The sequence below is a fragment of the Haliaeetus leucocephalus genome, unplaced genomic scaffold (assembly GCF_000737465.1).
Source record: "Haliaeetus leucocephalus isolate CR32 unplaced genomic scaffold, Haliaeetus_leucocephalus-4.0 Scaffold229, whole genome shotgun sequence".
NCBI lineage: Eukaryota > Metazoa > Chordata > Aves > Accipitriformes > Accipitridae > Haliaeetus > Haliaeetus leucocephalus.
The window spans coordinates 976675-1003037 of record NW_010972665.1 but is presented as its reverse complement, the minus strand read 5'-3'; the positions used below and the strand labels follow the sequence as shown (position 1 = coordinate 1003037).

At 46.0% G+C, this 26363-nt stretch overlaps 1 protein-coding gene across 1 annotated transcript in view; it reads right to left on the bottom strand.

Annotated features, from left to right (window-relative positions):
• Window positions 1-16496, bottom strand: part of TLL2 (tolloid-like 2) — a 75190-nt gene extending 58694 nt beyond the window's left edge. The window contains exon 1 of the mRNA XM_010567916.1: window positions 16436-16496. Coding sequence (XP_010566218.1) covers window positions 16436-16496 — 61 coding nt within the window. The remainder of the gene's footprint in view (window positions 1-16435) is intronic.
• Window positions 16497-26363: the final 9867 nt, after the last annotated feature.

Sequence of the window (26363 nt, the reverse complement as noted above, 5' to 3'; positions counted from 1 at the left end):
GACATCCAGACAAAGACGGACATCATTGCGGGAGCTCTGAAGCAAGGTACCAAGGTGGGTACCAAGGAGACAGCTACCCCTAACTGTAAACACCACATGAGCAGTCTTCCAGGGGATTGCCAGAGAGCTCTCAGCCAACATCCCGCAGAGGGAAGGAACCATGACCCTGGTCTATGACTTCACCAGGAAGACAATGCTACTTGATCCATTGCTTTAAGTCCCAGATACCAGGAATAAAACACTAGCTCGGATATTTGCTGAGAAAATGCTTGGAAACACTGAACTTCAAGGCATCCCACAAGCAGGCTTACAAATTCTGAGGTTCTGAATAGTGACTATGGCATTTCTGCAAGCAGGAAATTAATGCAGAAAATGAGCCTGGAGCACATCCATGCTGTGAAATTAAGCTCAGTACAGAGATCTGTGGCAGAATCCAGATGGTCCTCATATCAGATACCCTGCCTCTCTCTCTCAAGGGCCTAGAGAAGGGCATAGCTATCTTTCTAGACAAAGACTGGAAGAAGGTGAAGAAGGGGAAAGCTTGAAATATTTGACAGTCTCAGTCCTCACCAGCCAAGGCAGAGCTTTTACTAAAGCAGATCATCTTCAGTTGGATCCAGTGAAGAACCATGTCCCCTCTCACCCATAAGTACATGGCAGCCTCATTCTTCCTCTAGAGCCCTCCTCGCAGCCAAACAGCTTTTTCTGGGGACAAGGAAACAACACAGGGGAAGAAGAATGTCTGGCCTAATAGCGTGTTCAGAACTGCAGCTCCCAGATACGAAGAGCCTGTGTGTCTCTATATACGTATTAAGTACTTCCTCCACTATACAACTAATCCGATTAACAGCTTTAGGAAACTCTGAAATGTTATAATTCAAGGATTCCCATTCATAAAAAGGTCTTAGGCTGTTTCTGTACAGAGGTTGCATTCTTCCCACTGGAAATAAAAAAGCAGAGAGCAGGACTTTCTCCCAGGGAAGAATGGGTGCCAATCCCTACCATGCTGAAGTAGACCACCCTCTTACAATTCACGAGTGTCAAACAAGCCCCACAAGAGAAGAATCAGCCCTTCCTGCCCTTGCAGAGAGCCCCCTCACAGGACAGGTGAACGCAGAGATCTCTCTCTGCGTGCCCCGCAGAAAGCATGACAGTCACAGGGGCTGCCGGTTTGTCAGCTTGCGCTTCCAGGGGCTGAAAGCCAGGGGGGTGAATAAGCCTCCCAGAGAGTGACATCACCATTTACCTAATGCAAAGCACTGCATGATGCGCCAGCTTTGCCTCAGTCAATAAAAGGTGCCAGGAAGAGACTACTCCAACCACACAACATGAGCCATGGTTGTAAGAGACCAGTGTCTGCATTGCGTGATACAGATGTGGATTATAAAATTCAGTTCATTTACCAGATGGCGTGGGTCTGGCACCACTGCCGAGTGAAAGAAATGTGCTAGATATGACAACTAAAAAAAGCCACCAGAGCAAACTAATAGTCAAACACTGTCTGCCTTTTCTTCCCCAGTAATCTTCTCATCTAACTTCAGGAACAGACAGAGGGATGTGGAGGAGATGAATGCTGCCTGTCCCACTTACTTAATCCTCTTTTTCTGATTTACTGCTCCAGAGGCAACCCACTCCTAATCACCTATCACCTGAGAATGCGCCACAGCCCGAAACATGGTATGAATGGGCTAAGTGACACGACAATGCAGGATAATTGCATTTCCAGGGAGCAATCCCTACTCTGAAGAATTGGACAGCCCTCCTCTGCCCAGAATGTCAGCATCTGCGTGAGTTTAATCAGTTACATCAGCATCAAAAGCATGCCTCTGTGTTGGATGTGTTATCTTTCACACTCATCCCAACAAGAAGCTTGAGCACTGATCCCCAGAACTGGACCTACGCTGTGCTTAGATGCTCTGAAACCAAAGCTAGGCAGTCACAAGGGTACAGAACCAGCCACCAGTCCTTACAAATGATACAATACGAGCTGAGACGCACAGGAATCAGATGAACATATGATTTCAGTGATTTCTGTCTCTACCCAACCTCTCACCCTACTTGCTAATCTAAGACTGTAACAGCAGAGGGAGAAAAAAAGTTTGTCCTGACCTGCTCTGTCTCCAGTCCCTCTGGTATCTCTCAGAGCTCAGACTTCCAACAATTTCTCTCTTGCAGCATGAAAGGGAGTAGAGGCAACGATACCACAGGGAGCCCTTCAAACCCCCCAAACCAGTTGCAGAGTGTTTCAGAGACTGTTAGAGCTAGAGTCCAGTCAGAGCTCCTGAGTCAAGAAACAACTCTGGTCTGGCACAAGACTGAACATACATAAGAGCTGTGTAGGGGGGCAACATAAGCATATGTTATCTCATCACTGGCTTTACAGAAAATCAACACAATTGTTAACCTATTTCAATTATAAAATTACTTGAAGGGTAGTCTGTATGCAAGACTGCAGTAGGTTTTACCTAGGTAGACAGGTAATGAAATGAAAAATGCATAATGAAAAAATGCATTATTCCATTAAGATCACACATTGCACGAAAAGGGGGGGGAGGACAATAGGAGTCAAAACTAAGGCCAAACTGAGTGTCCCTATTTCAAACGCATTTCCTTCCAAATCTGCAGAAAAGCAGTTCCTTGAAGAGAAAGACCAATGTTGTAAATTTGAAAATCTTCTCCCTCAGACAAGATAGGATTGGCTACGTCAAATTGCAATCCGTTTTTTGTTTAACAAAGTTCAGAGTTGGATCCCACCCTCACACACACAACTAAATTCTGCATGCACCTCCCTGCCTGTGGGAACAGGCATCACGAGTGAGAGGGAACTTCTTCCTCCTTAAGGATAAAACCAGGAAAAAGAAGGCGTCACCACCCTGGGGCTGCCCTTACCTGAACTGTGTCTTGCATTTCCATCTGAGTGCTGTGTTAAGTCAACAGTTCTGTCTATTTGAAACAGCTTCAGATCATCTTCATCTAAAGCGATATCTCCCCAAAAGGCAGCTGAAGAGAAACAAACTGCAATTAGTTCAGTTTTTATTTTGGAAGGAAAGTACAGTTCCTACGTGATCCACATCACATCTAAAAGGCAATCACTCCATGGACCAGAAAAAGGTAATACACAGCTGTAGTTTTAAAAGTACAGATGGAATGGACATTGGTGGAGGCCAGGTGACAGCATTTAAATTAAGCCACTGTGCAGATCCACCAAAAGGAGCTGATTAGCTGGGATTCCTCGTTGTTGCTCATTGTTACAGGTCTGGCTCTCAACCAGGCACTAAGGTGGTGGGGTTCACTCTTCATTAAAGCCTACAAGGAGGACAATCATTGGCATTTCCCTAGTTAGTGTGAAGGAGTTAGCTAAGCTGCAGCTCAGATCCTGAGATGTTGCATCCACACCATCCCCAGGCCAACAGTTTGCATAAGACAGGAAGACAGCGGTGAAGGACTCAAGCTCAGCAATGCACATCTAAAGGCTACAGTTGTCAGGCTGCAGGACCTCAGACACATGGCTAGCACTCAGACACATTGCATTGCTCTAAATCCAAGCTGAGCGCCAGCCTACCGTTTCCACTTTGGTGGAGAAACACCAGTTATTTGTCCTTTTGTGGATCAGTTAACCAGATTTAAGTTTGCAGAGTTTTTAAATCTGTAAAAATACTTGAGTTTCAGCCAGAAGCCAGAAAATAAGGTAAACAAACAGATACCTCGACATTCACAGCTGAAAGAAAAAGACTGGAAAACATTTGAGTGGAAAAAAATTATACCCCAGGAGTATCCCGACCGAGTTGACACTGCAGTGTATAGTTACCATTTTGGGAATTTGAATAAAATAAACACAGGCGATGAAGCAGTTGACCAAGCAGAACAGATCTTTCAGCGATAACAAACAGGTTATGAACAGAGCTGTTAAAACTCATACAAGAAGCCTGCATAGGTTGATGAAAAATTAAAAAAAAAAAAAAACAAAACAAAAAAACAGACAAAAAACCAGAGCAAATTAATCAGTGGTACAGTTCAAGAGAACTCAGTAAGTCAGACAAGGAGCAATGTTGAGCCACCGTCTGCAACAGTGACCAGATTTGATGGAATAATTTTTTCTTCTCCTATTAAGTCAACAACATTTATATTACTTGGGGGGTGGGGTGGGGGGGAGGCGGGAACATCCCATTGCTACACTAGCAACATCACGGATGAAAGTATGTTAGGCATGAGAAACCAATGGGTTTTACTCATCATCTCACTTTTACTGCCAAGACCAAAAAAAATATGGATCTTTGCCTGAGTATCAGAAACCTGCAATCAGATCTATGGCAACTGAATTATGAAAGATTAACTCAAGTTTTTTCTGATACAGCATGGCACTGGTTCTGATGCAGCGCTTGCCTTCTCTGTTCTGCATCTCTGCACCTCAGTCAGTACAACAGCATTTGCCAATGCCACTGTTCTGGGACATGGGAACAGCAAGAAGTCTTTGCCTGCTGCTGGGCACATCCCAGCTACCACAAACTGGCCCAGCCAAGAGCTGCTATGAGCAGCAAAGCCCTGGCATGAGCGGAGGGGGATTCTGATGCTTCCCCCTTTCCCTGGAACAAAGCTGTCTCCCCCTGGTTACCTGGCCACAGAGCGGAAGAATGGGAGACAGCCTCAAATGAGGCTGGCTCTGACTTTTTGGTTGGGTCTCCTTAACAGTGCTACCAAACCCCAGAGTACAGAAAGGTGGCAACAGCTCCAGAAGAGACCATAGTTAGTGCAGACAAACCTATACACAGACTGACATCAGTTATAACTAGGACAGAGCCTCCATTTGCTACACAAACACAGAACTTGGGCTCTCCCCAACTTCTTGGCAATCCAAGCCCTCACACAGAACAGAGAAGAACCTAAAATACTGTCAGATTCCAACCAGCAGACAAGCCTACCAGCATGGCCAAACATCCCAAGCTGATTGGGAATGGCCAGTGGAAGAAAGCAGAGACATAAGCTCCTGTGACTGCAATCTGAAGGCAAGACATATTATCCATCCAGAGAAATTACTTGCTCAGGACAATGTAGCAGTCAAGGGGCAGAGATGCAAATGGAATCCCATGCCATCTGATTCCGTCCCCAGCCACATTTGGTAAGTCACTACTATACTGGCCAACTGGATATCCATTCCCTACTCTCCTGCCAAACCTACCATCCCATTTCAGCCCCAAACTAATTGCCACTACCTTGCGCTCTCAGTGGCTCTTTTCCATTAGTACCACAGTTTGTTCCTCAGGCTAAGGCAGCCCACACCAAAACACAGCTTTCAGGGCAAGCCTGCAGCATGGATTTACATCAACAGAATTGTTACATTTTCCTTCCCAATGGAAGGCCGCAGTTCTCTCCCAGCCCTAGCAAAGGAATCTCTTTCTGTTACAAAGCAATACATCATCCTGAAAGACGGCCCACTACAAAAGCTGAATTTCCCCAGCATTTATTTCCAGCTCTCTGCAGTCCCAGCATGCTCCACGGGAACCATGATTTATCACAGTCCCGAACCAGCTGAACAACTTTCCTTGCTGGAATTCCTGGCTGAGAAAGCTGCACTGCAACTTCTCCTGTGCCGTCAAAGGCTCCTTCCTAAAGGCACACAAGCCTGAAAGATGCTTGCTTCCAGCCCAAGGGAGCCATCCCACAGGAAAGCCCAAGTACTTTATTTTAAAGGGTCACAAGTTCAGAGATTCACATCAATCAAAAGTTCACATTTTGCTGGCAAATGAAGCATCTCAAAGCATCCCTTCTGATTTCCTTTACCAAGGTCTCCTTTTTAATTTAATATGGGAGGATTTCCAAAAAAGAAAACAAAAACAAACAAAAAAATTAAAATCTCCAAACAGCAGGCTAACAAACCTGGAAACCAGTATTTCTCTTGGCAGGGAGCTCTGCAGTGTACAGCCAGGTGCAAACTCTTAACACTCGGTGCAACAGCATGCCAGCTTTTCTTCAAGAAAATGCATTAATCGCTCTGGATAGTAAGAATAGAGCAGCTCTTATTGAAGTTGATGGAGCCAATATGAGTGAGTTTGCTTCTATGCTGGACTAGTAACCTGCACCAACCACCCCAAATGTTTAACCTCGCCACATTCCAGCATATGCAACCAGACAGCATTTGTCTGTTGGGGCAAAGGGGAAGGATGACTGTGTTTAACAAACGAATCCAGCACCCAAACGAAAAAAGCAGCCTGGCAAGCTATCTTCATTTTCAGCACATTTCTCACCCAGGAAAACAGGCAACATTGTCTGCATTGTGTGCTGAGCACAGAGGTGCCATGACACCTGGAAGATAATGGCAGATGACACTGAGAAGGACAACACATCCTTCTAGGCAGAGGACAGGCTGAACAGTTTCTCTGGGTGCTTCACACACAGCCACAGAGTCCAAACCCACCAATGCCTTCACAGTCCTCCTTTTCCACAGTAACTTTGGGGGTGGGGAGTGGGGGGGGGCCTCTGGCAGGCTCCCACTCCAAAGCAATGCGAGAGCCCAAAGTGTCTTCTTTCAAAAATCTTGACCGCTATTCCCTGCAAATCACCTCCGACCTGTTTTTCCTCCCAACACCCCAAGCAATTCCCTTCTCCCATTCCCTGCTTGTGTTTTTTCCTTTCCCTAGTTCTGAGAAGCACAATCTGATTTCAGGGGAGAAAAATAATTTTGCTGCCTCTGAGAACTCAATACAAAAATGTTCACAACAGTTTAAAATATTCCTTTTTTGTGAAAAGTGTGTTTCATCCAGACCTTTTAACAAAATTGCTATCCTTTCTAGTTTTTCTTTTTTTTTCTTCTTTTTTTTTTTCTTTTTTTCCTCAAAGACAACAAGTAGGGAAAAAAAAATTACCAAGAAAAGCTTCTGGTGTTCAGCCAGAGAACTGAATAACATTGTTCCTAAAAGTACATCTCAAAACAAAATGCAATACTGTGATTTGTTAAAAGCAGGCTGATCTCTAACACTTCAAGACAAATACCCGTCGATGGGTATCCTTCACCCTCATCGCAGTCAGCTCCAAGTTTATACAAGTATACGAGAGCCACTTGAGCTGGCAGAAGACAACTATAACTCCATGCTTGAGAAACATCACCCAATGTCTGTGTTTGAACTGATCTCCAGCCACCAAGCTGGAGCAAAACATTCACCCATTTGCCCCTTGCCAGGAAACCCCCATTCCTGCACCAGGGCATCAGTATAGGCCAGACTTACCTTGATGACAGGGATCAGCAAAGCAGTCACCCTCTGGATGTTATGGGAGACCACTGCAATTTTCCCTCTAGCACCCACCAGGACCTGCTGTGACAGAGATTCACAGAAAAGGAGGCCTTGGAAACAAGCATACCCTGCCTGCCAGGAAAGCTCCCTCCATCCCACTCCACCTCAAACATAGACTCTTTCACCAACTGAAGCTTTTACTAAGAAATGGCAGGTTTTAGGTGCTGAATGGGATCTGAACCTAGATTAAGGACTATGCTCTCTAACTTGAGCCAAAGGAGCCCTTTTTCTGTGGGGCCAGAGCCATGCTAAGTTAGTGTATGTCATCAGCTCGAGGGTCTTGTCTGAACTCACAGCCAGCTGGCACAACTCACACTGACAGACTTCATTTCAGCTCTTCCGGCACAGTTCTAACACAGTTTTGCTGGAAGGACTTTACTCTTGCTCAGCAGGTTTCCCACAGTGCAGTACAACAATGAGCATGGAAAACAAATAGCAAAGTGAACCCAAGTAGATGCCTCAGACTTGTTTCATCAATACTCGTGACTCAAACTCAGTTTTTGCTAGTGTTCACAAGCTCTGTGTGTAGGTGATAGCTGGCCTCCCAAGCAGGGATGCCTCATGACTACTTGTGCCAGTGCAAAATATCCAAGGAAGAAGCATTTGCACAATTAACCTTGGCATCTCCAATTTTGTAAGCGTCAACAGAAGCCACTGTCAGGCAACCCAGGTAGCCTGCCTGTGTCTGCCTGACACCAACTCAACTGTGTGACCCAAGTGATAAGCCACACCGGCTGTTTGTGGCTCACAGTGCAATCAAAGGATGTGCTCTGAACCCACCCATAAGATCACTCACATGTATTTGTAAAGGACAATGTCTATCCCCACCCAGATCTCTGCTCTCTATCATCCGCATTACTGAAAGATTGTAGGGCACCAGCTCCTCTTGTTCTAGAGTTGACTGTACCATATCCAAATAGTACAAGGAAAAACCGATGTCCCACCTTAGCAACATGAGCTACGGGGAAGGAGTGCTGGGCATATGCAGACACAAGCAGGCAATAATGAGTGCCACCTCCTGGCAAACAACAATATGACTATTCATGCACTGGCAAAAACACTCGTTATTTTTCAGCATTTGCTGATGCTTTCCAACCTGACAGTTCTGAGCACTGGGAGATTTAATTTTCAGGGCTGGCCACGCTTTCATTAGAGCTAACACTCTGCAGTCTAACAATAAATAAATAAATCAACAGATCAAAGTACATTCCCAGCACCTCCATATTTCTTTCTTTGCAGGAAGACTGGTCTGCTACTGTTGGTGAACCGCTTGCTGGCACAGGAACCAGCAGAACAGTATTCTGAAGTATGCTAAGATTTATACCTTGAAGAAAAAACTCAACACATTCCTTTGGGTAAAGTAACAACTGTGTCAGAGGGAAGAGCAAAGCCTCAAAATAAGGCAGAAACCAGTGAAAGAAGAGAGAGAAAATATCCCAAACCAACACTTTGGAAATAGGACCAGATCCTGAGCGTTGAACACTCAAGCCAAAGGAGGATGGGAAACAAGTGGCAGTAATGAGTAAAAGAAAAATATCAAGACCACCATATTCAGCCATTACATTTTTATCTGGATCAGCTTGTTTCTCCTCAGTAGGAATGATCAGAAGTTTCCCACTGGCCAGCTTTGGGGATAAGCTGGCTTGAAGGCTCTGGCGGTAAATCCCTCCACACAGCAAGGGTGTCTGGAGCCAGAGCCGGTGTCTGGCATCAGTAGGATTTCCTGGCAATAGGGACTCGGCAATTCAGTTTTCAGTGGACAGGAGCTCCCCTGCCCAGAGAGCACACTGCATTTCAGAAATGAGTCTCAGTGTGTGGAGGAATGTTTAAGACGACAGTCCACTTATAAATGGCAACAAATATTTTAAAAACGTCAAAACCTCCTGGGAATCAGAGTCTGAATGCCTGTTCAGACTTCTGCAGAAACCTGAGTTGCCTAAATTATCATGTGTAGTACTCCCACAGCACGTTCTCTTGGGAAGTTATCTGCAGCAGACTGAATTAGGCCAGAAATTCTGATTCACGTTCAATGAATTTCCTTTCCTGGAAGGCAACGATGCAGGAACAAAGAAATATTTTGGGCTTGAGTTTGTCCAAAGCTGCAAACATACATGTGAGCCTACACAATGACCAGCATTAAGGAATGATATATGCTGTCCTTTGGCTGAATGTGATGTTATTTTAACCAAGAACCGAACAATTCAGTGGCATGTACTATAATGCCTGCCACAATTAGGTTAGGAGAAAGACCTTTCCATTTTAATATTCATAACTCTCCTGCTGCTGGTTGCTTCCTCAACTCAAGGTCTTCATCTTTTCCACATTGACATGGCAGTCACTCCAGTCCAGTGATCTATGAATCCATTCCTGGTATGATGAGCAATGCATGAGGGCATATGTGAACACACAGAGCTGGAAATTCATGCCACAGGCAGCAAAGCAGCTCCCTCTACAGGCTCTTAAATGGTTAAACACCTGCCTCTTCATAAGAAAACACTGCGGGGGGATGTCTGTGGCCCTACTTCAGACCACCCTACAGGGTTAAGGATGGTACTCCCCTGTAATGTGGTGTGCAAAAACCAAGAGACTGGCTTAACCCCTCCTGTTTCCATGTGAAGCAAACTAAGCTATGTGAGCTTCATAACATTTTTGCTCTCTCTGCTTTCAGCTCTAGGTGACGGTGCATGTCCCATGGCAATGCTGATATGAGATAGGGCTTTGGCTGTGCATCTCCAAATTGTTCTCCCTGAAAGCTGTATGCAGGCTGCAGAGTGTCTCTTGGCCTCATTTTACATGTAGGCAGACAACAGACTTTGGGAAGAAGCTATCACGGACACACAAACATATGTAGTTTGACCTCTACCCCCCAGCACAGACAGACATGCACAGAGTCACCCCACAGGCAGTTAAATTCACTTGGAGACCTCACTCCAGTGCAAGTGAAACCAAGCTCTGCAACTCACTTGGCTGTCTTTCTGCCCAGACAACCCTGGTCCCCTCCTGCTGCCTGAGGGGACACAGGTACCTTTCCCAGCTCCTTGTCCAACTCCACCATGGCCACCAATGCTCCACTCTGCTGAGGAGGAGGCTTGATTTCGGCACCTTCTTTTCTCCCAGGCCAGAAAGGACTTTCAGATCCAGCTTGTTCCTGAGTGCAAGCAGCATGTCCTCACTCTGTGCCACCACTTCAAAGTGAGATTCTTCCTCTGCAAGTTCTGCCAGCTCAGCATTTCTTCCCTCCACCCTAGTGTCTAGCTCTCAACTGGATACTACCCTATCCCATCCTTGCCTGGACATCTCTCCATTTGCTATTGCTTAATGTTTGAGGAAGCAGTCTGCACATAAGGTAGGCTAGAAAAAAATCCATCTTTTACTGCACTGAGCTAGTGGACTATGAAGGAACAATCTCTCTTTAGAGCATCCAGGGATGATGAGAAAGCACACCTTTTGTGTCTTTAGCTACCTGCATCCATAAGATGAGCAGCTGACACCTTCCCAGCCTGTAGAAGAGAGTGCAGAGAAATTGCTTTTAAACAGGTCTAGTGTTCATAAGTCTGCTTATTCTCCAAGTTACACAAAGTTCAGAGCCACGTAGAAGAAAAGCCAACAGTGACTCAGAACAGACCTGGTATCTTCTCTAAGCCAACAGCATAGCAAGATGCCCTTGCCAAAAACAAAACAAAACAACAAAAAACAAACCCTTGATTTGCCAACTTCATGTAATCTTACCTACTCAACCATTGTTTCCTCTGTCCTAGCTGGTTTAAGATGTGCCAAACCCAGCATTTGAACGAAGCTGTGATCACTTTCTCCTCTTCTTGGCCCAATCAATTACAATTGATTTTAGGAACATCTAGTGCCGGCCTTGCATCAAGAGACTGTTAAACATACATATATTTTTTTAAACAAAAAAGTTCTTTTATGAAGTATCGCACAGCCAGCTGGTATCAGCCATCACAGCAATAATGAACAACAAACAGAAGTCAGGCATGGCCATGGTGCTCATATTGCCAATAAAGACTGGAGCTGCTGTATCCAATTAACCCAAAGCTTCAGCCTGCTCTACATCTCCCAGCCCTACACTAGTGAGCATATTCAGTAATTTATTATGGAAGTCAACAGAGGAAACAAACTTCCAGGATTGCCAGACCTTGGACAACTGGGCAGACAGCAGAGCTTTCCCCTTACAACAGCACGGTATGTAGAAACTCCCTCTTGCACTGCAAAGTGTTTAAACACCCTTAGGGGGGACTGCTACAGCTTCTCTTCAGAAGAACAAGAGCAGAAAGCTTCATATTTAGCCAGATTTAAGGGAAGCTCTGGCATCAAACCAAGTGAAGATCTTCAAGGGAAAATTTGGGAGGAAGTGCTCTAGTCACTGACAGGTGGAACCTGGCAGGTTGAGCTGCATCTCAGCTTACAGGAATTGGCTTCTGAAACTCCATCACAATGGCAAAGCCCAGGCCTCTCCAAAGCCTATCCCAGAGAGGTAGAGGGAAAGTAACACACAACAGCCCCCAAAAAACAGCTGGTGCAAGCAGCAAAAGGTGCTCACAAAGATAGCACTGATCAGGTGTAGCTTTTCATGAAAAGTACAGAAGGGACACAGATGGCAGCTGGATCATGATGCAAGGAAGGGGAGCCACATACAATTCTCTCCCTGTTTGACAGTTAGCGAGTGGTCCAGACAATCCCTGGCCTCCTATAGCTTTTGTCACACCCTGCTCAAAAGTTATTCTGACTAAATAAAGACAGCAGACAGAGACGAGAGACCTAGCCACCAGGAATCTCCATCCCCTGCCAACACCTCCACCTTGCAGTGCATACAGCTCTCAATCTTAGCTGAAGTGGAAACCAGGAAACAAAACCACAAGCAGATAAAAGCATTTTGTGGTCTGACCCTAAATGACAGGACCCATAAATAGCACGGTGGCCCTACTTGACAGAGGCAGCACCTTCCCCAAGTGCCTATGAATTGATCCTTGTTAGCACAACCTGCAAGGCAGCAATACCGGCTTGGAAATCTAGCATTGCTTCAGCTGCCCTGTAAGAGCAGGAGATGGCAAAGTTCTGGGTAATGAAATCCAAGAATGCCTTTGTCAATTAATTATGGAGAAAGCTGTACCACGCAATCCCCATCTCACACCCTCCATCATTTTTGCTGCTCAATATAACTTTAATTAATCTTTCCTTTGGCAATTTGAAGGAAGGGTGAGCACGCTGCAAACACCCACTGAGTATTAAATTGATTTCCTGTTTTATAGTCCTCTTTCCCTCCCTATTGGCCCAGCTATGATTTGTGGCCCTTCACTTGGAGGCATTTCTTCCACGCTAATATAATCCAAAGCCCTAAACAACAATCACATCCAGAAAAGTAACACTTTGCACAGCTGATTGCTTCAACCAAGCACAGACTGGATTCTTCCCTGCCCCCTTTTCTCCCCCAACCACAAGAATTCAAAGCAACCACTTTATGTCCATACCCTCAGCATTTTTGCTTAAAAAATTGGCAATGTTTTTGTCCTAAGTAACTAAGCAATCAGGTCCCCATAGTTTCCTGCCTGCCATTTGTAGTAGTCCATCTTAATTACCAAAGCACTGATGCAAAGCCTATTCTGCTCACAAACACAACATCCTGGCTGAGGTACCAGGCTGGTCTTGTACTCCAGATATCTGGACATAAAACCAGAAGGTAGGAACACAAAGCTCAGTTGAGTTCCTGAATAACTCCACCTACCCTCAGTGAGAGATACCACCTCGCCTTAGGCTTGTGGGGCTGGGAACAAGATCTTTAGCAGCAAGCACACCCCAGTGCACGAGCCAAGTCTGGGGCACGCAGGAAAATAAGGACAACCGAGTGCAGCCCAGCTGTGTGGCAATGGAACAAGCTCTTTTCAGGGACCTTCCCATCTGCCTTGTGGGGAACACAGGCCCTGATTTTCAGCAATCAACCACTTATGGCTAGGGGCAGTTAGGAATTACCCACTCACCCCAGCATCACCTCAAGGACAGGCACAGGGACTGGCTGGCAGCAGCTTCTGTCTCAGGCATTCAGGTCCTTGCTCAACACTACTTTCTTGTTACCATGTGTTAGGAGACCTTGACCTAAAACATTGCACCCCCCTCAGCAGCTGTCCCACAAGAGAGACTTTCTGAGCCTTCCTGCCACCAGCTTCAGTCTTCTGGGAGGAGATAATCCAGGTCAGACCTTCTCCTGAAGTAATTCCCATACCGTGGGACTTGCCCTGGATTTATTCCTCCCAATTACGTTGAGGAATAACAACCTTAGAGACAGCAGAAGAAAATTTAAGACTAAAACTGCTCTAACCCTAAACTTCACCAGGAACGGTTCAATGGATAAGCACTATCCCCCCACTGTGGACATTTCACCAGCCATGCCCACAATGCAAAGTGAACCATTACAGCTTATTTAATTGCATCATTTGGGGAGGGATGTTCTTCCTTCAGTTGGCCTGACACACTAGGTGTCAAAACCTCACTGCTCTCACCCTAAGCACTGCAGCAGGGGAACAGGTGACCCCAAACAGACAGGCAGGAAATTCACTGCCACCTTCCCACCCGCAGAAGAAATTGGCTCATGGTAAAAATGAACAGAAGCAGAGCCCTTAACTGAGCTGCATCCTCAAAAAAGGAAGGTAGCAACCCGGGCCTGCTTGGAGCAAACTTTAAGGCAGGCTGACAATTTAAAACCACATGGTCCTGGATGAAAGGGGGTAGTTCATGATAGATCACACCTATTCAAGACAAGGAAAGCAAACATAGGCTCATTTTACCCATTGTTCTTTATCCACCAACACCAGGAGAGGAGTGTTGCAGCACTGTTGGAAGAGAGAAAAGAAATGGACAGCAGGCAGGAAAGAAATGGGAGCTATTGACGGAGGATAGCTAATTTGAGCTGTTTACAGACTTCCCCTCTGAGAGCTCAGGGATGGGAGGGTAGCGGGGGGTGGTTTCAGCTATTAAAAATACAACATGAGAATCCATTAATTTTCCATAGAAACAATGTCATCATAGAAGCGAGACAAATCCGATCAGTCATGCAAATGTGCTGATGTTAAATTCTCAGGCCTGGGTGGGGAATTTGGGTTGCCGAAAATACAACAATGAAGAGATCAGAATGAGATTAGTAGCCAGAGTGGCTGTAGCACTGAATGGTGTGGTGGGGGCATGCGATGTAACCAAAGACACCCCCAGACTATAGCAGGGTTTGTGCCCTAAGGTAGGCATAGGTGTCCCAGCAGAACAGACCAAAAAAAAAAAAAAAAGCCATCCTTGCATGAGATCTCAGGAACTGGGCAAATGCCACATTCCTGTTCTGCAAACCAGCAAGGACCTTCACAGACCACCGAGCTCACTCCAGGGAATGAAAGGCTCAGCACCCCACAGGACTGGGGCCCTCTCAAGCTGCAAAATCACAGCGTCAAGGAAAAGCAAGAGGTGATAGCAGAGGAAACAGGTGAGCGTATCTCATGGCACAACACAGCAAAAGCAGTAGGCAACACAAGTTCAGGAGAGAAACCAAGGAGGAAGCAGGTTGGCACCAGCACTGTCCCAGGCACATGCTGAGCTGTGGTGCAGTCTAAAACACGGCATTTATGTTGTATTAATAAGGGACAAAATACAAAAAAGTATTTTTCCCCTCCCAACAAAAAAAAACCAAAACCAAACACGCAACAAAAGGAGACCAGCAGATTTTATCTCCTTTCCTCCCTCTTCCCTCTAAAAATCAAACTTTACAAACACTCCCCAGAGGGAGATACTACACATGGAAAATTACAGCGGCACCCCGAGCAGGAGGAGTGGAAATCGCTCACCCTGGCAGTGGAGCGCAGCCCTTCCTTGCTAAGAATCCAGCCACCATCCTGGACTGGCCTCGCCACAAGTATTTAGGAGTTAAAAATAACCTTGCAGAATGAAGCGCTCCACCCCCTGCAGTACGCAAAACATTACTAGAGTAATGCGTGTGACAAGGATGCTTCCGGGTTAGTCTCACCACAGGCAAAAACGGTTCAAAGAAGCACATGAACAAAAGAAAAAAAGAGGAGAGGTCAAAACACATCCCAAGAGATGTTTCACCTAGGTTTGTCTGCAAGCCAAAATACCAGTATTTGTCATCATAAACAGTTGCTTGGTTTGCCTGTTAAGTTTGAAAACACATTGGGTTTACATTTGAAGCCTTTGATGCTACAGCAAAAGGAATCCCCTCCACAAGCCTCGGGAAGGGCTCAGCCCATGAGTGTTTAAGAAGGGGCACTCGCACCTGCACTATGCACCTCAGGGAAACTCCCCATACCATCAACTTGCCCAGAAACAGGCATTTGACAAGTAACTGACCTTGGTCATAGAAACCTGACCTCTAGTGCCATGTAATCCAAAGATTTGGATCTTTGATCCCAGAAGGGGACGATCCTGCAGGATACAGCGATGTCCCATATGGGAACTGTGCTGCTAGCTCAGCACAACACGGCCCAGAGCACAGGCTCCTGCAAGGACACTTGGTTCAGGGAGATGACTAGAGCCCCCTAAACCACCTCATACCCTCTGGTCATTCCCTGCCTGTTTTAAACTCCTACAAGAAAGCCTGAAAAAAACCCAGTGATTGCCTTTTCTCATCATTTGTATAGAGCAAACAGGAACTCCAGCTTCCCCTTCTGCAGCTCATAAGCCTTGTCAGCACCCTGTTCAAATACTTCTCTGGATTTGCACCTTTAGAGACACACAGCAGAGGATCCAGCCAGGCCGCCCGCCCCAGCAGACACTCCTCAAGTGTGCTTTGCCATGGCAAGCATTACAGGACCATCAGCAGCACACCCATATATGAATACTGCGCTGTGCAGACATCCCCGTAAGGCAGACAAAATCACAGTCCTGCCCTTGTAGGAGAGATCTGCATCCTGCCATGGCCTTCCTTCGGGCGGCTCCTTCTGATGTCCCAAAATCTCTTCCTTTCCAGTCAGCCCTATCAGCAGTGCTCCCAGCACTCTGCTTTCACTGCTTCCTTACCCTTTTCTGAACCCCACTGTCACAAACTCCCTGTTCTTGTCTTTCAGTGTTACTGTCCCACATCAGCTAAACTCAGCCACCCAAACATCCACAGCAACCATCACTGCAGTCTCAGCAACTCCTACCTTGGTCTCCCCTGTCGCAGTTGGCACATGTGAAGTCAATGTTCTCAATATTCAAGGCCATTTTTTATTGTCCCAACCATACACACCACAGTGAGCATCTAGGACTGTGTAGCAACACAATCCTCCCAGTGTACAGAGCTCCATGAGGATTTAAAGTTCAGAGGCTGTCACAACTCCAGTTACAGAGGCATCAGTTTCGTGTGAAATTTCTCCCTGTACAAAATTGCTCTCAAGATTCACACCCAAAACCCACAGCAGTCACAATGTTCTGCTTTCTTCAACAAGATCTCATTAATCTCTATTTACTAAGATTGCTCAGAAAGGTGTAGAATTGTGCTCTAATCAGACCTCAGAGCTTTAAACTAGTGTGTCAATATACTAGCATGTAAGTGAAAGACACCAGCAAGAGAGTCACAGACCTACAGGCTTCTGTTGACACAAGTGATCCTGCAGCAGCAGTGAGCAATCAGGAAAGCATTGAAGGGTTAACTGTCATTACATACGTTCAGCTTATGCAGTAGGTGCCCATGAGAAGTTAGTCTTTATCAACACACATTCTGTAACATTCTGGTTCTCTGTTTCACTTCAAGCACTTAACTACATCTGGGTGAGGACATGCTCCCCACTTCCCAAGCGAGCCAGCTGCACCCTTCACTTGCTCAAACATCAATGACAAAAGCCTGCTCAAGAATATGCATCTGTTTCACGTATGGCTCATACGGCTCATTTAAACAGTTTCCATATGTTGCCAAAAAACTGTGACCGAATGCCACTTGCAAATAAATGGGGAGATTGTCTGGCTTCCGCAGAGAAAAGTTTCATCACGTAGCTTGCAGCAACAGCTCCTTTGTTCCCAGGTCTGCCTGGGCTTCCTCAGCCCCTTCCACAGTCAGATGCTGCTGACTGGTCCAAACGCTGCCTCCTCCCAGGATCATTCCACCACAGCAACACATTTTACGGACCACAGTGAGCAGATTTTGGAAAAGACCTGTAAAGAACACCTCAGCATGTGAAGATCTATCTGGTCAGGCAGCACAACCACCCCCTGTTCCTGGTTCCAGAGAAGGAAGTTACTCATAGGACAGGCATGCTTTTCGCTTATCCCCCATCCAGACATTACCATGGGGCAGCAGGCTGTAGCTGTTAGAATTCCTCAAAGCATAAATGAAGCTCTGGGGTTCCATGTAAGCTGTAATTTCATGTTTCCACATTTTGCTGTGCCATCTGAAATTAGCACGTCGCTTTTAATGTACCCACTGTGGCTTCCTGCTCAGTTCCTGCCTAGCAACAGGTCATTTGCCATATTACAGCTAGACCACATCCAAACTAATGGTCAGTAGATGGGAGGACTGAGCAGACAGACAGGTAAGGCCTTCACTCAGGGATACTGCTCTCCAAAAGGTAGATCTGGTCAGGGAAGCAGACAATAAATATATATTTGGAAATGCAAGGGAGGCTATTAGAAGGATTTAAAAATTCAAAGGGGAAAGTACATGGGTGCCACTATTTTCCTTGTCAATAACAGCACATTATACTCGCACCCAAAGAAAGCACAGTGCAGAATCTGCGCCTACTGGAACAGGCCTTGCACCATAAAACCCACCTCATCTCTTTAGACAAAGCTTGCTGAAGCAGACACCAAACTGATGTCCCAAAGAGCCATCCAAAGATATGTTTCTCAGCCTGTCCTGAAGAAGTGAAGCAATTTTTTTTGGTCACAGAATCCAAGGTAGAGCTGGATGTCCCAGCTCCCCATCCCTGTGCTCCACTATTAGAGAGACCACCTGCCTCTGGTCAGCACCGAGGTGCTGGAGTTACCTTCCCTCTCTTGAGGCTGAAGGGTTTCATGTCTTTGCCTCTTCACAAGGCAGTCGGACCAAGAAAAAGATGAGAGCATTCCGCTCCACGTCCACTTGCACACTGGTCTGTCTCTCATTGCCCAAGACAAGGGGATTCACGTTCACCAAAGCTATCCTACTCCTACACCTAGTGGCCATCCCAAAGCATCTCCTCCCTCTTTGGGGAAGCTGGGGGACCACAGACACAGTTAACTGAAAGTCTCCCTCCAATCTGACATAGGGTGAAGCACATGAAAAATTACTCATGCAATTGATTCACATGGTTTCCGCCATTCATAAATTCCTGTGCATAAAGGGGAGGCATTGGATTTGCACGTAACCGATCCAGACAGCTGCAGATTTCCATCGGCACTAAGTGCCTGCAGGCAGAAGCCACTCCTCATGTAATCCCATTAAACAGCTGGAATGAATGAAAATGCTGTGCGATTCAGCATGCTAGTGGCAGCCACCTCTGCTTCCTCCACTGTTACTGCAGGGTCCTCTCCAGTTCAGCCTCTTCCCGTGGGTCCAAATTACAGGAGTTATTTCATGCCCTGAACTCTGCAGGAAGCCTGGAGCACATGCAAGTACAAGGCTATGGTAATGGAAGGCTGCCCTCAGAGAGTGCTAGGAACATATTCAGGCTCTCCATCACAGTCTGTCTCTCATGGTAAGATGTAGCTTTTGGGGATATCATTGCAGAACACACAAGTCTTCTCAGGAACAGAAATCAGTACACTGGAGATGGGGTATGGAAGGAAAATCAACACACTGCCATCTCCAAAGGGATGGTGGTGAAATTTATACAAAATATAATTGCTAGTAGACCCAGCTCCAGACTGGAATCAAAGGCTCTGAAGTCAGGTGGAAGCCGTTTGCCATTTAAAAGCCCTTCACGGCATTCAGCATTGTATCACATCACAGCAGATATGAAGAGCCAGCATAAAACTATAGTGTTAAGTAATTTGAAGGAGGCATTGTTAATCCTTCACCTCCTAGAGAAGGCCAGAAAGAGAGGCCAGCCTAACTGAGCTCTGTCCCCTCATGCAGCAAGACTGGCTTAAAGCATCCAGCAGATGATGACATTTAACAAGGCTTATCCTTCATGCACATGCAAATATGGTCTACCTTCCACACCTTCATAAACTGTTAACTCATTCTTAGTGCTTTCCAGTCACATTTGATCACTAATACATAAAATCTCCTACAACTTCATGGAAACTGGAGGGTGTCTCAGTGAAGATTAACTACAGCTACCATCTCACTGTGCATGCAACTTGCAGAATTGTTGGTTTACACTCCCAGAGGCAGCTGGTTTTATCTCTTTTCTCCCCTTCTTCCTTCCCAGTCACTTGTTCCTATGGCCTCTCCTGTGCTACCACATGCATTCACAGGACTGGGAAGCAACACAGTAAAAACCAACTTGGTTTTGCCAACTCAGTAAAAACCAGTTTGTTCTCAGCCAGATCAGTCCCTCTTTGCGCTCAGCTCCCACAGCTCACCGATACTGGGAGAAGGAAGACGGGAGGGAAGACTGTCTTCCTCAGCAGCAGCCCAGACTTAAGCCAGAATAAAGTGGCCGCAACTGCAGCATCAGTGGACATGGCTGGCTTAGAGAGAAGCTGCTCAGCCCTCCTTAGGCAGTGGATGGTCTTCTACATCAGTATGCCCATCCCTCCCTTTCCAGCCTTGTCCTGAAAACAAACCATCATCCAGACTTACTCATCCCAGGCCTTCACAAACATTTACAAGGCTACATTAAATATACAACCATATAAATATAAAAATATACACCACTTCTGCTGGCCATCCCTCTGCTGAAACAACCCAGTTGCACCTTGGGCATTAGCCTAGCCCTGTCTGTGTCAGAGTTCCGCTCCCTCCTTTGCGGCAGCTAGTACTTGCCACTTTTGCAAGTGATCTATATGCTCCCATGTCAAACACCCAGAAAAGTACAAAGGTACCAAGAAGCCTTGGAAAGACTGCTGCCACGGTCCACTGAAGACCACGTAGGAACACTGGTGCAGAGCATCAGCACACACTTCGCCATGGTGCCGTTCAGCTGTCTAAAAGATAGAGGCTTTTTTCATCCTTGCTCAGTGTGTACCTCCCTGGCTCTGCAAAAGAAGAGGAAGGATCCCTGTCATCATCAGTCCCCTTCACCCCACAGCTGGATCTATTCCAGGAGCAGCATCATGCAATCATATAATTAGCGACTATCGTAACACATAAGCAGGGCTGGATTGAAGGTGCAAAAGCAAACTTCAATTTTGACATTTCCCAGCCTTAATAAAATGTCTTTACACGGGGAATGAAGACAACTTCTTTCCCTGACAAGCTGTCTGTGCCCTCTGGATAGCAAAGTCTTGTGTCAGAAGTGTGCCTGTCTTTGAAGTGGTAGGTTGCAGTTTGACAAAAGCAGGGAGCAAAGGGGAGAGAGGACAGAGCCGCTTTGAGGCAGTTGCCAGGATTTAACAGTGCCAGGAAGGTCTCCCTGCATTAGCCTTGCTCCGAGGCAGCGAAGCCTTTTTTTGGCTTAGGCTCTGAAAACACTTCCCAGCCCCAGGCAGACCAATGTCAGGAAAAACTCCAGCCCAAAGAACTGCAAACTAGAAACTAGTTCCAGCTTCCCACAGCCTTAAGCCAGGCCTTGCCATGAGCACCCCTGGGCATTGGCAGGAGGGAGGGTCACCAGCCCCACTGGTAAAAAGGAAGGTACCAAAACTGGGAAGTGGCTCATTTATTGCAGAAGGACACTTGTGCTGAGTCAGAAAGAAGACTCAGTGCTCAGGCATTTGCTCCAGTGGCTGCTGGTTTTCAACACCTCCTGCTCCTCCAGAAGATGCCACAGCTCAGCAAGAGAGCCTGAGAGAGCTGTAGCAAATCCCTTTCTCTCCCACCATTAGCAGAAACGATGAGCAAGGAGATCTGCCCCCAGCTCACCCTCTCAGGGAGCAGGACTCCCATGCCAGCTCTGGATCAGTGGAAAGCAAAATGCAAGCACTTTCCAGAAAGGCTGCCCCCATCAAAAAGAGTTTCCAGCTATTGTAACAACCCAGCAGCAGCAGATCTGCTCCCCCTCCTGTCAGTTATCCCTCTGCAGCCACATCAACCTCACAGCTTTTAACCCGTCAAATGCCAGTGCTTCCTTGCATAGTACACACCCGTACTTTTAATATTAACCTTGCACAAGATTAAAACCACCATAAAGCAGCATTGCCTAGCATGGAGGTCTTCAAGCTGTACTTTTCTGATTCCCCTCCAGATTTTGCCCAGACCTGCAGTATAGAGGGGAGCAAACCTTCATCCACTCTTCATGCACCTGCAAGAGAGGACAGAGCTTCCTCACCATCAGACACTGAAGAGCTGAGAGCAGGCAAATCCACTGGTAAAAAGGGGTATTACCAGGGTCTTGGAGTCTGAGGAAGTTTAGAAATGTAATATTTAAGGTAGTCCAGAAAACATAACTCTGTTCCCAACATAACATTCCTCAAACAAAGCAACCAACACATGACAATTTCTTCTCCACACAAAACTACACAAGTAGCCTCATGTGCATGTTTCATTCATTTATCTGGACATTACTGCCCTGCATCAGGCTTCAGACACATTCAAATACTCCACAGTCAACAGTCATGCAATATACACACCACTCCTGAGATATGTTGGTATGATGGACACTGTTGAACTACTATGCTGACAGAAGAATGATGTAAACATGTCAACCCAATTTGTATATTATTCAGCCAGGAGGAAATCGAGAGTACTGAGATCCTTGAATTTTTTGTGCCCCTAGCAGGAACTGCTGCAACAAAAAGATAGTGTCAGCACCACAAAGAAAAAGCTTGCATCCAGCACAGAGATTTATACTTTGTTTGTATTTAATGGTGGTTAGGCAGGGTGAGTATAGTTCACAGTGTCCTTTCACATCAAAGGTGTCCCTGCTGCAGGATATGGCACGGCTGTCACACAGGAATTGAGTACCGTCAGATGGGGAACCAGTATTTCCATGGCTGGTGATGGCTTCACATGCTAAGGCTGGTTTTGTCTTCCCACCAGTCTGACTGCACAGGAAAGGTTACAAGATCAGTGACAGAAGGTGGCACAATGGGTCAGAGAGCAAGGGAAAGGGGGAACACATCAATGTATTTCTCTGGACTTATTGCTAGTAGGCCCTTTTACATCCATACACTAGATGTTGAAAATCAATCATGACTCATGTGAAACCTCATCTGCTCCACTAGTGCTAGATACAGGGCACACAGCCATTGGGAAGTTTGGGGAAGGCAACCCAAGGAACTTCACAGATCTAGAAGCAATAACTAAAACCTCAAATATTCCCACCCAATGCACTGCACTAAATACACATACTTCTGCCATCAGTGGAAAATACTGTGTATAAACTACCCGAAGGAGGTGCGCTATCACTACATGCTTTCCAGGTGCCATCAGAATGAGGACAGGTTGTGAACTTTCACAAGCTAGGAAGTGCTCCCATCACTTGCACTTTAAAGCTGCTCCTTCCTAAATCACCCCTAGCTCCTAAGCAGAATCCCAAACTAGCTGTTATAACAAGCCAGTTATAAGCTCATATAAGCAAAGCTTCACTCTGGACCAGCATGCTCTGGGTTCAGGGCGAGCCACAGAACCAACTCACCCACAGCACTACCTTCATATATCTTGACTTCTGTCCCATCCAACACAGCGGACTGAGCACTACTAGAGACCTGCTACTGACTGTATGAAGATTCTCTTTTTCATTCTTCCTAACCTCACCGGTTCACCCGCTGACTGTCCATGGGATGAACACCACCAGCAGCCATCTGTAGATGCCACAACACAGAGCTACCTGTCTATGTCCACCATACAACCGTATCACAGCAGCCAAATGGTTAGCTGAGACTGGGTGAAGAACAACTTTTTTATCAGCTTTCTCAGGGGTCCAGTAGTAAAGGTACAATGCCCTTCCCTGAAATCAGGGCCATCACAAACACAAGATGTTTTCTGAAACCACGCCTTCAGACACAAAACCTCACCAAAATCTCTAACAAAGTAACAGGAGTTTCAAACTTCCAGTACTAGATGATGCGCAGGTACTACAGTGTTGAGTATATCCCCTTCCTACACTGTCCTTCCTTCCATCACCTCCCACTACAATTTGTTAAGACACTTCCCTGGAGAGGACAGGGGACGGGGGAGCAATGGTGCACACCTCCTCTGGTCATACCCTCTCCACTGCAAGTAAATTAATGGGCACATTCAAAATTATCCCTCAAACCTGAGCAGTCCAATGCTCACCTGCAAAACGTGCTGCAGAGAAGCACTAACCAAATTCCATGAGGTGTAGAGCATGGCAGCTAGTGCCCTCAACATTTCCCCTCTTTTTCCCAGGTAGTGTGATCTCAAGTTCTTAAAGCAAGGATTTTCTTGCAATAGCAAAGAATGAGTATCTTCTGCTATTAAAAACAGCTGTGTTCCTCTGAATCTCCCCTAGACAGACACTACACATGGAAAGCTTTGGTCTAAAAGGAAACAAGAATGGAAACTGGTAGGCAACACTAATTAAACCTCTGCAACACCCAATGCACTGACTCACAAGTGGATAAGAAAAGAGTAAAGGGATGCTGCAGTTAAGCTCTGGCACTTCTTCCCAGGAGGCTATGGATGCTAACAGCTTATGCAGGTTCAAAAAGAAAGCAGATGGAAGACAAAGCTATCCAAGATCATTAAAAACAATGAACCATCTCTGGCTTGGGGACTGTGGAGTCTGCTACAGTCAGGGAGACTTTTTGGATGTACCACTCTGTTTTACCCCACTTTTCTACACCTCCCTTGGCATTTGCTGCTGGCCCGATGGAAACAGGCTACCGAGTTTGTTTTGAGGCATCTCAGCCATTCTTAAGTATTAACAGTACATTTCTAAGGGATCATTTTAGCTTTGGCAAAGCTCCGAATACAAAGGAACACATTTATAAAAGGCCTTTAGAAAGCATTTTCCAAGTGCTTATCCATACCTTTAGGCTCCCAACTAACTTTAAAATTCTGGTCTGAACTCTCTTTGGTGGAAAAGGAGAATTTTTATAGAGGGCCTTTAAAAAAGCCGCAGGATGTAATCATCTCTCTGGGATGCTCCTAGAGAGAAGTCACAGTAAAACATGCAGTATGTTTGGCATCGAATAACAGGGCAAGGTATGTAAGCAGGGAAGGAATAGTGTGGTTACCAGCTGGGAAACTACTGAACATGCAGAGCCACAGATCAGTCTTCATGGCTGGAAAACTTCTCCAACTCCCCCCACTCATAGTTTTATTCTGACCCAGCTCAGTGAGCGACAATAACAGGCTGGATCATTCCTGCCAAACCCCAAAGCACCACAAACTGTTTCAGAAGTGGAGGCGGTGTTCAGAAGAGCTTGCTTTGCAGGGCCCAGCTTCCAGGCAGCGAGAGGACGAGAGAGAAAATGCAAGGCTGAAATCACCCCCAGACACATTCAGCTCGTGCAAAGCCTCCAGCAGGGGGATTTAGACAGAGCTTAAAGCAGTTCTCTGTGACTCTTTGTCACAGGAGTGTAGGTACAAACAAACAGGAGTTGGGACAAAGGGAGTCAACACACATTTTATTAGTAAAAAGTTAATCGGCTTAAAGTGTGCAACTAAATAAGCAAAGCTTACATTAAAGTGACCCACCAAGAAAAGATGCCATGGAAATAAAGTTATAGGAAATACAATATAGTCTCTATGTTCTTTTGTAATCCAGCATGATAAATATTCATGATTCTGGGTTAATGGGGTACCCAGCTCTCAGCCACCACAATAGTTTTTTGTTTATTCTCAAAACCATGAACTTTGGAACCATGAACCTGAATTTCAGGACTCTGCATTCATGCATGTTAGCAAAATTCGGGGCAAGGCAGGGGAATGGAGACAATGCCAGGACCTTGGCTTGTGACAGTGTGACAGAGGTTGCTGGCAGGTTTTTGATAATGAGTAACAAGAGCCCCAGGATGCACAGGACTTCTGGTGTATCCGTCACCCTCTCTGACTCACCACCAGCAGAAGGAGGAGAGAAGAGGCACCACCTGCAACACAATCCCATCCTTCACCTCCAGTCCCTCCAGAACATGGCTTATTCCAGACTTTCTCTCCCCGGCAGACAACAGCATCCTCCGGCCAGCCCTCAAGGAAGCAGCAGCTGCCCACATCACACAGTGGCACCATGGAGCAGAGGAACGGTCCGCTCCTTACACAGGAAGGAATACCTGCATGCCCCTAAACACAATCTCTTGAGGCTTCATATTGACTGAAAGGCCACTTTGACACTCTGACAACAGTCCTGCAGGGAAGGAAGTCACCAAGTTGCAGCCCTGCATTCACACCGGATAGCAAATGTCCTTCCAAAGCATATTTTAAAGAGTCCCAAGCCTCCCTAGCCAGCCCCACATCCAGCTGCTCCTTTGACGGTGCCACCTTCTGCTGATAGCAACATTGCCAGCTTTCCCAGTTTTTCTACGAGACCTTCCAACATCTCTACTCCAACTTGTATTAACAACAGATTACTGCTCCCCCTTTCAAGGTATGTTAGGAGCCTTTGGGGTTAATGAAGTACATGAGGAAACTTTAAAAAAAAAAAAAACACAAAAAAACCCATAGAAACTGAAAGTTCAAAGCCTTGAAAGCCATATGAGGAAAACCACTTTAAATGCTGAATTGAATGCATTTTAAGATTCTTGAGCTTGTTGGTTTGTTTCCCCACATCTGCTCACAACTAAAAGTTAAGACTATGATCTGGTAAGGTCTTCAGGAGTTTCCTGGTGTATGCCACTCACCAAAGTATCCACTCTCTTTCCCTACAAAAACTTCCCATTAGCTTTTCCACCTTGTCCCACATAATGTAGTGAACCATGACAGCAAGCCTTCAAACAGCCTCGCACCAAACAGCCAGGCCCTTTTTTGCTGAGAGCTAGGAGCACAGCTCTCCACCCCACATCACTGTGAATCAGTCTGCTTGGTCTGCAAACAGAGCTCATATCCCTTCACTGACCGCTCAGGCTTTAATTTCCTATTTTAGGGAAAGTGCAGCCTAACATTTGTAA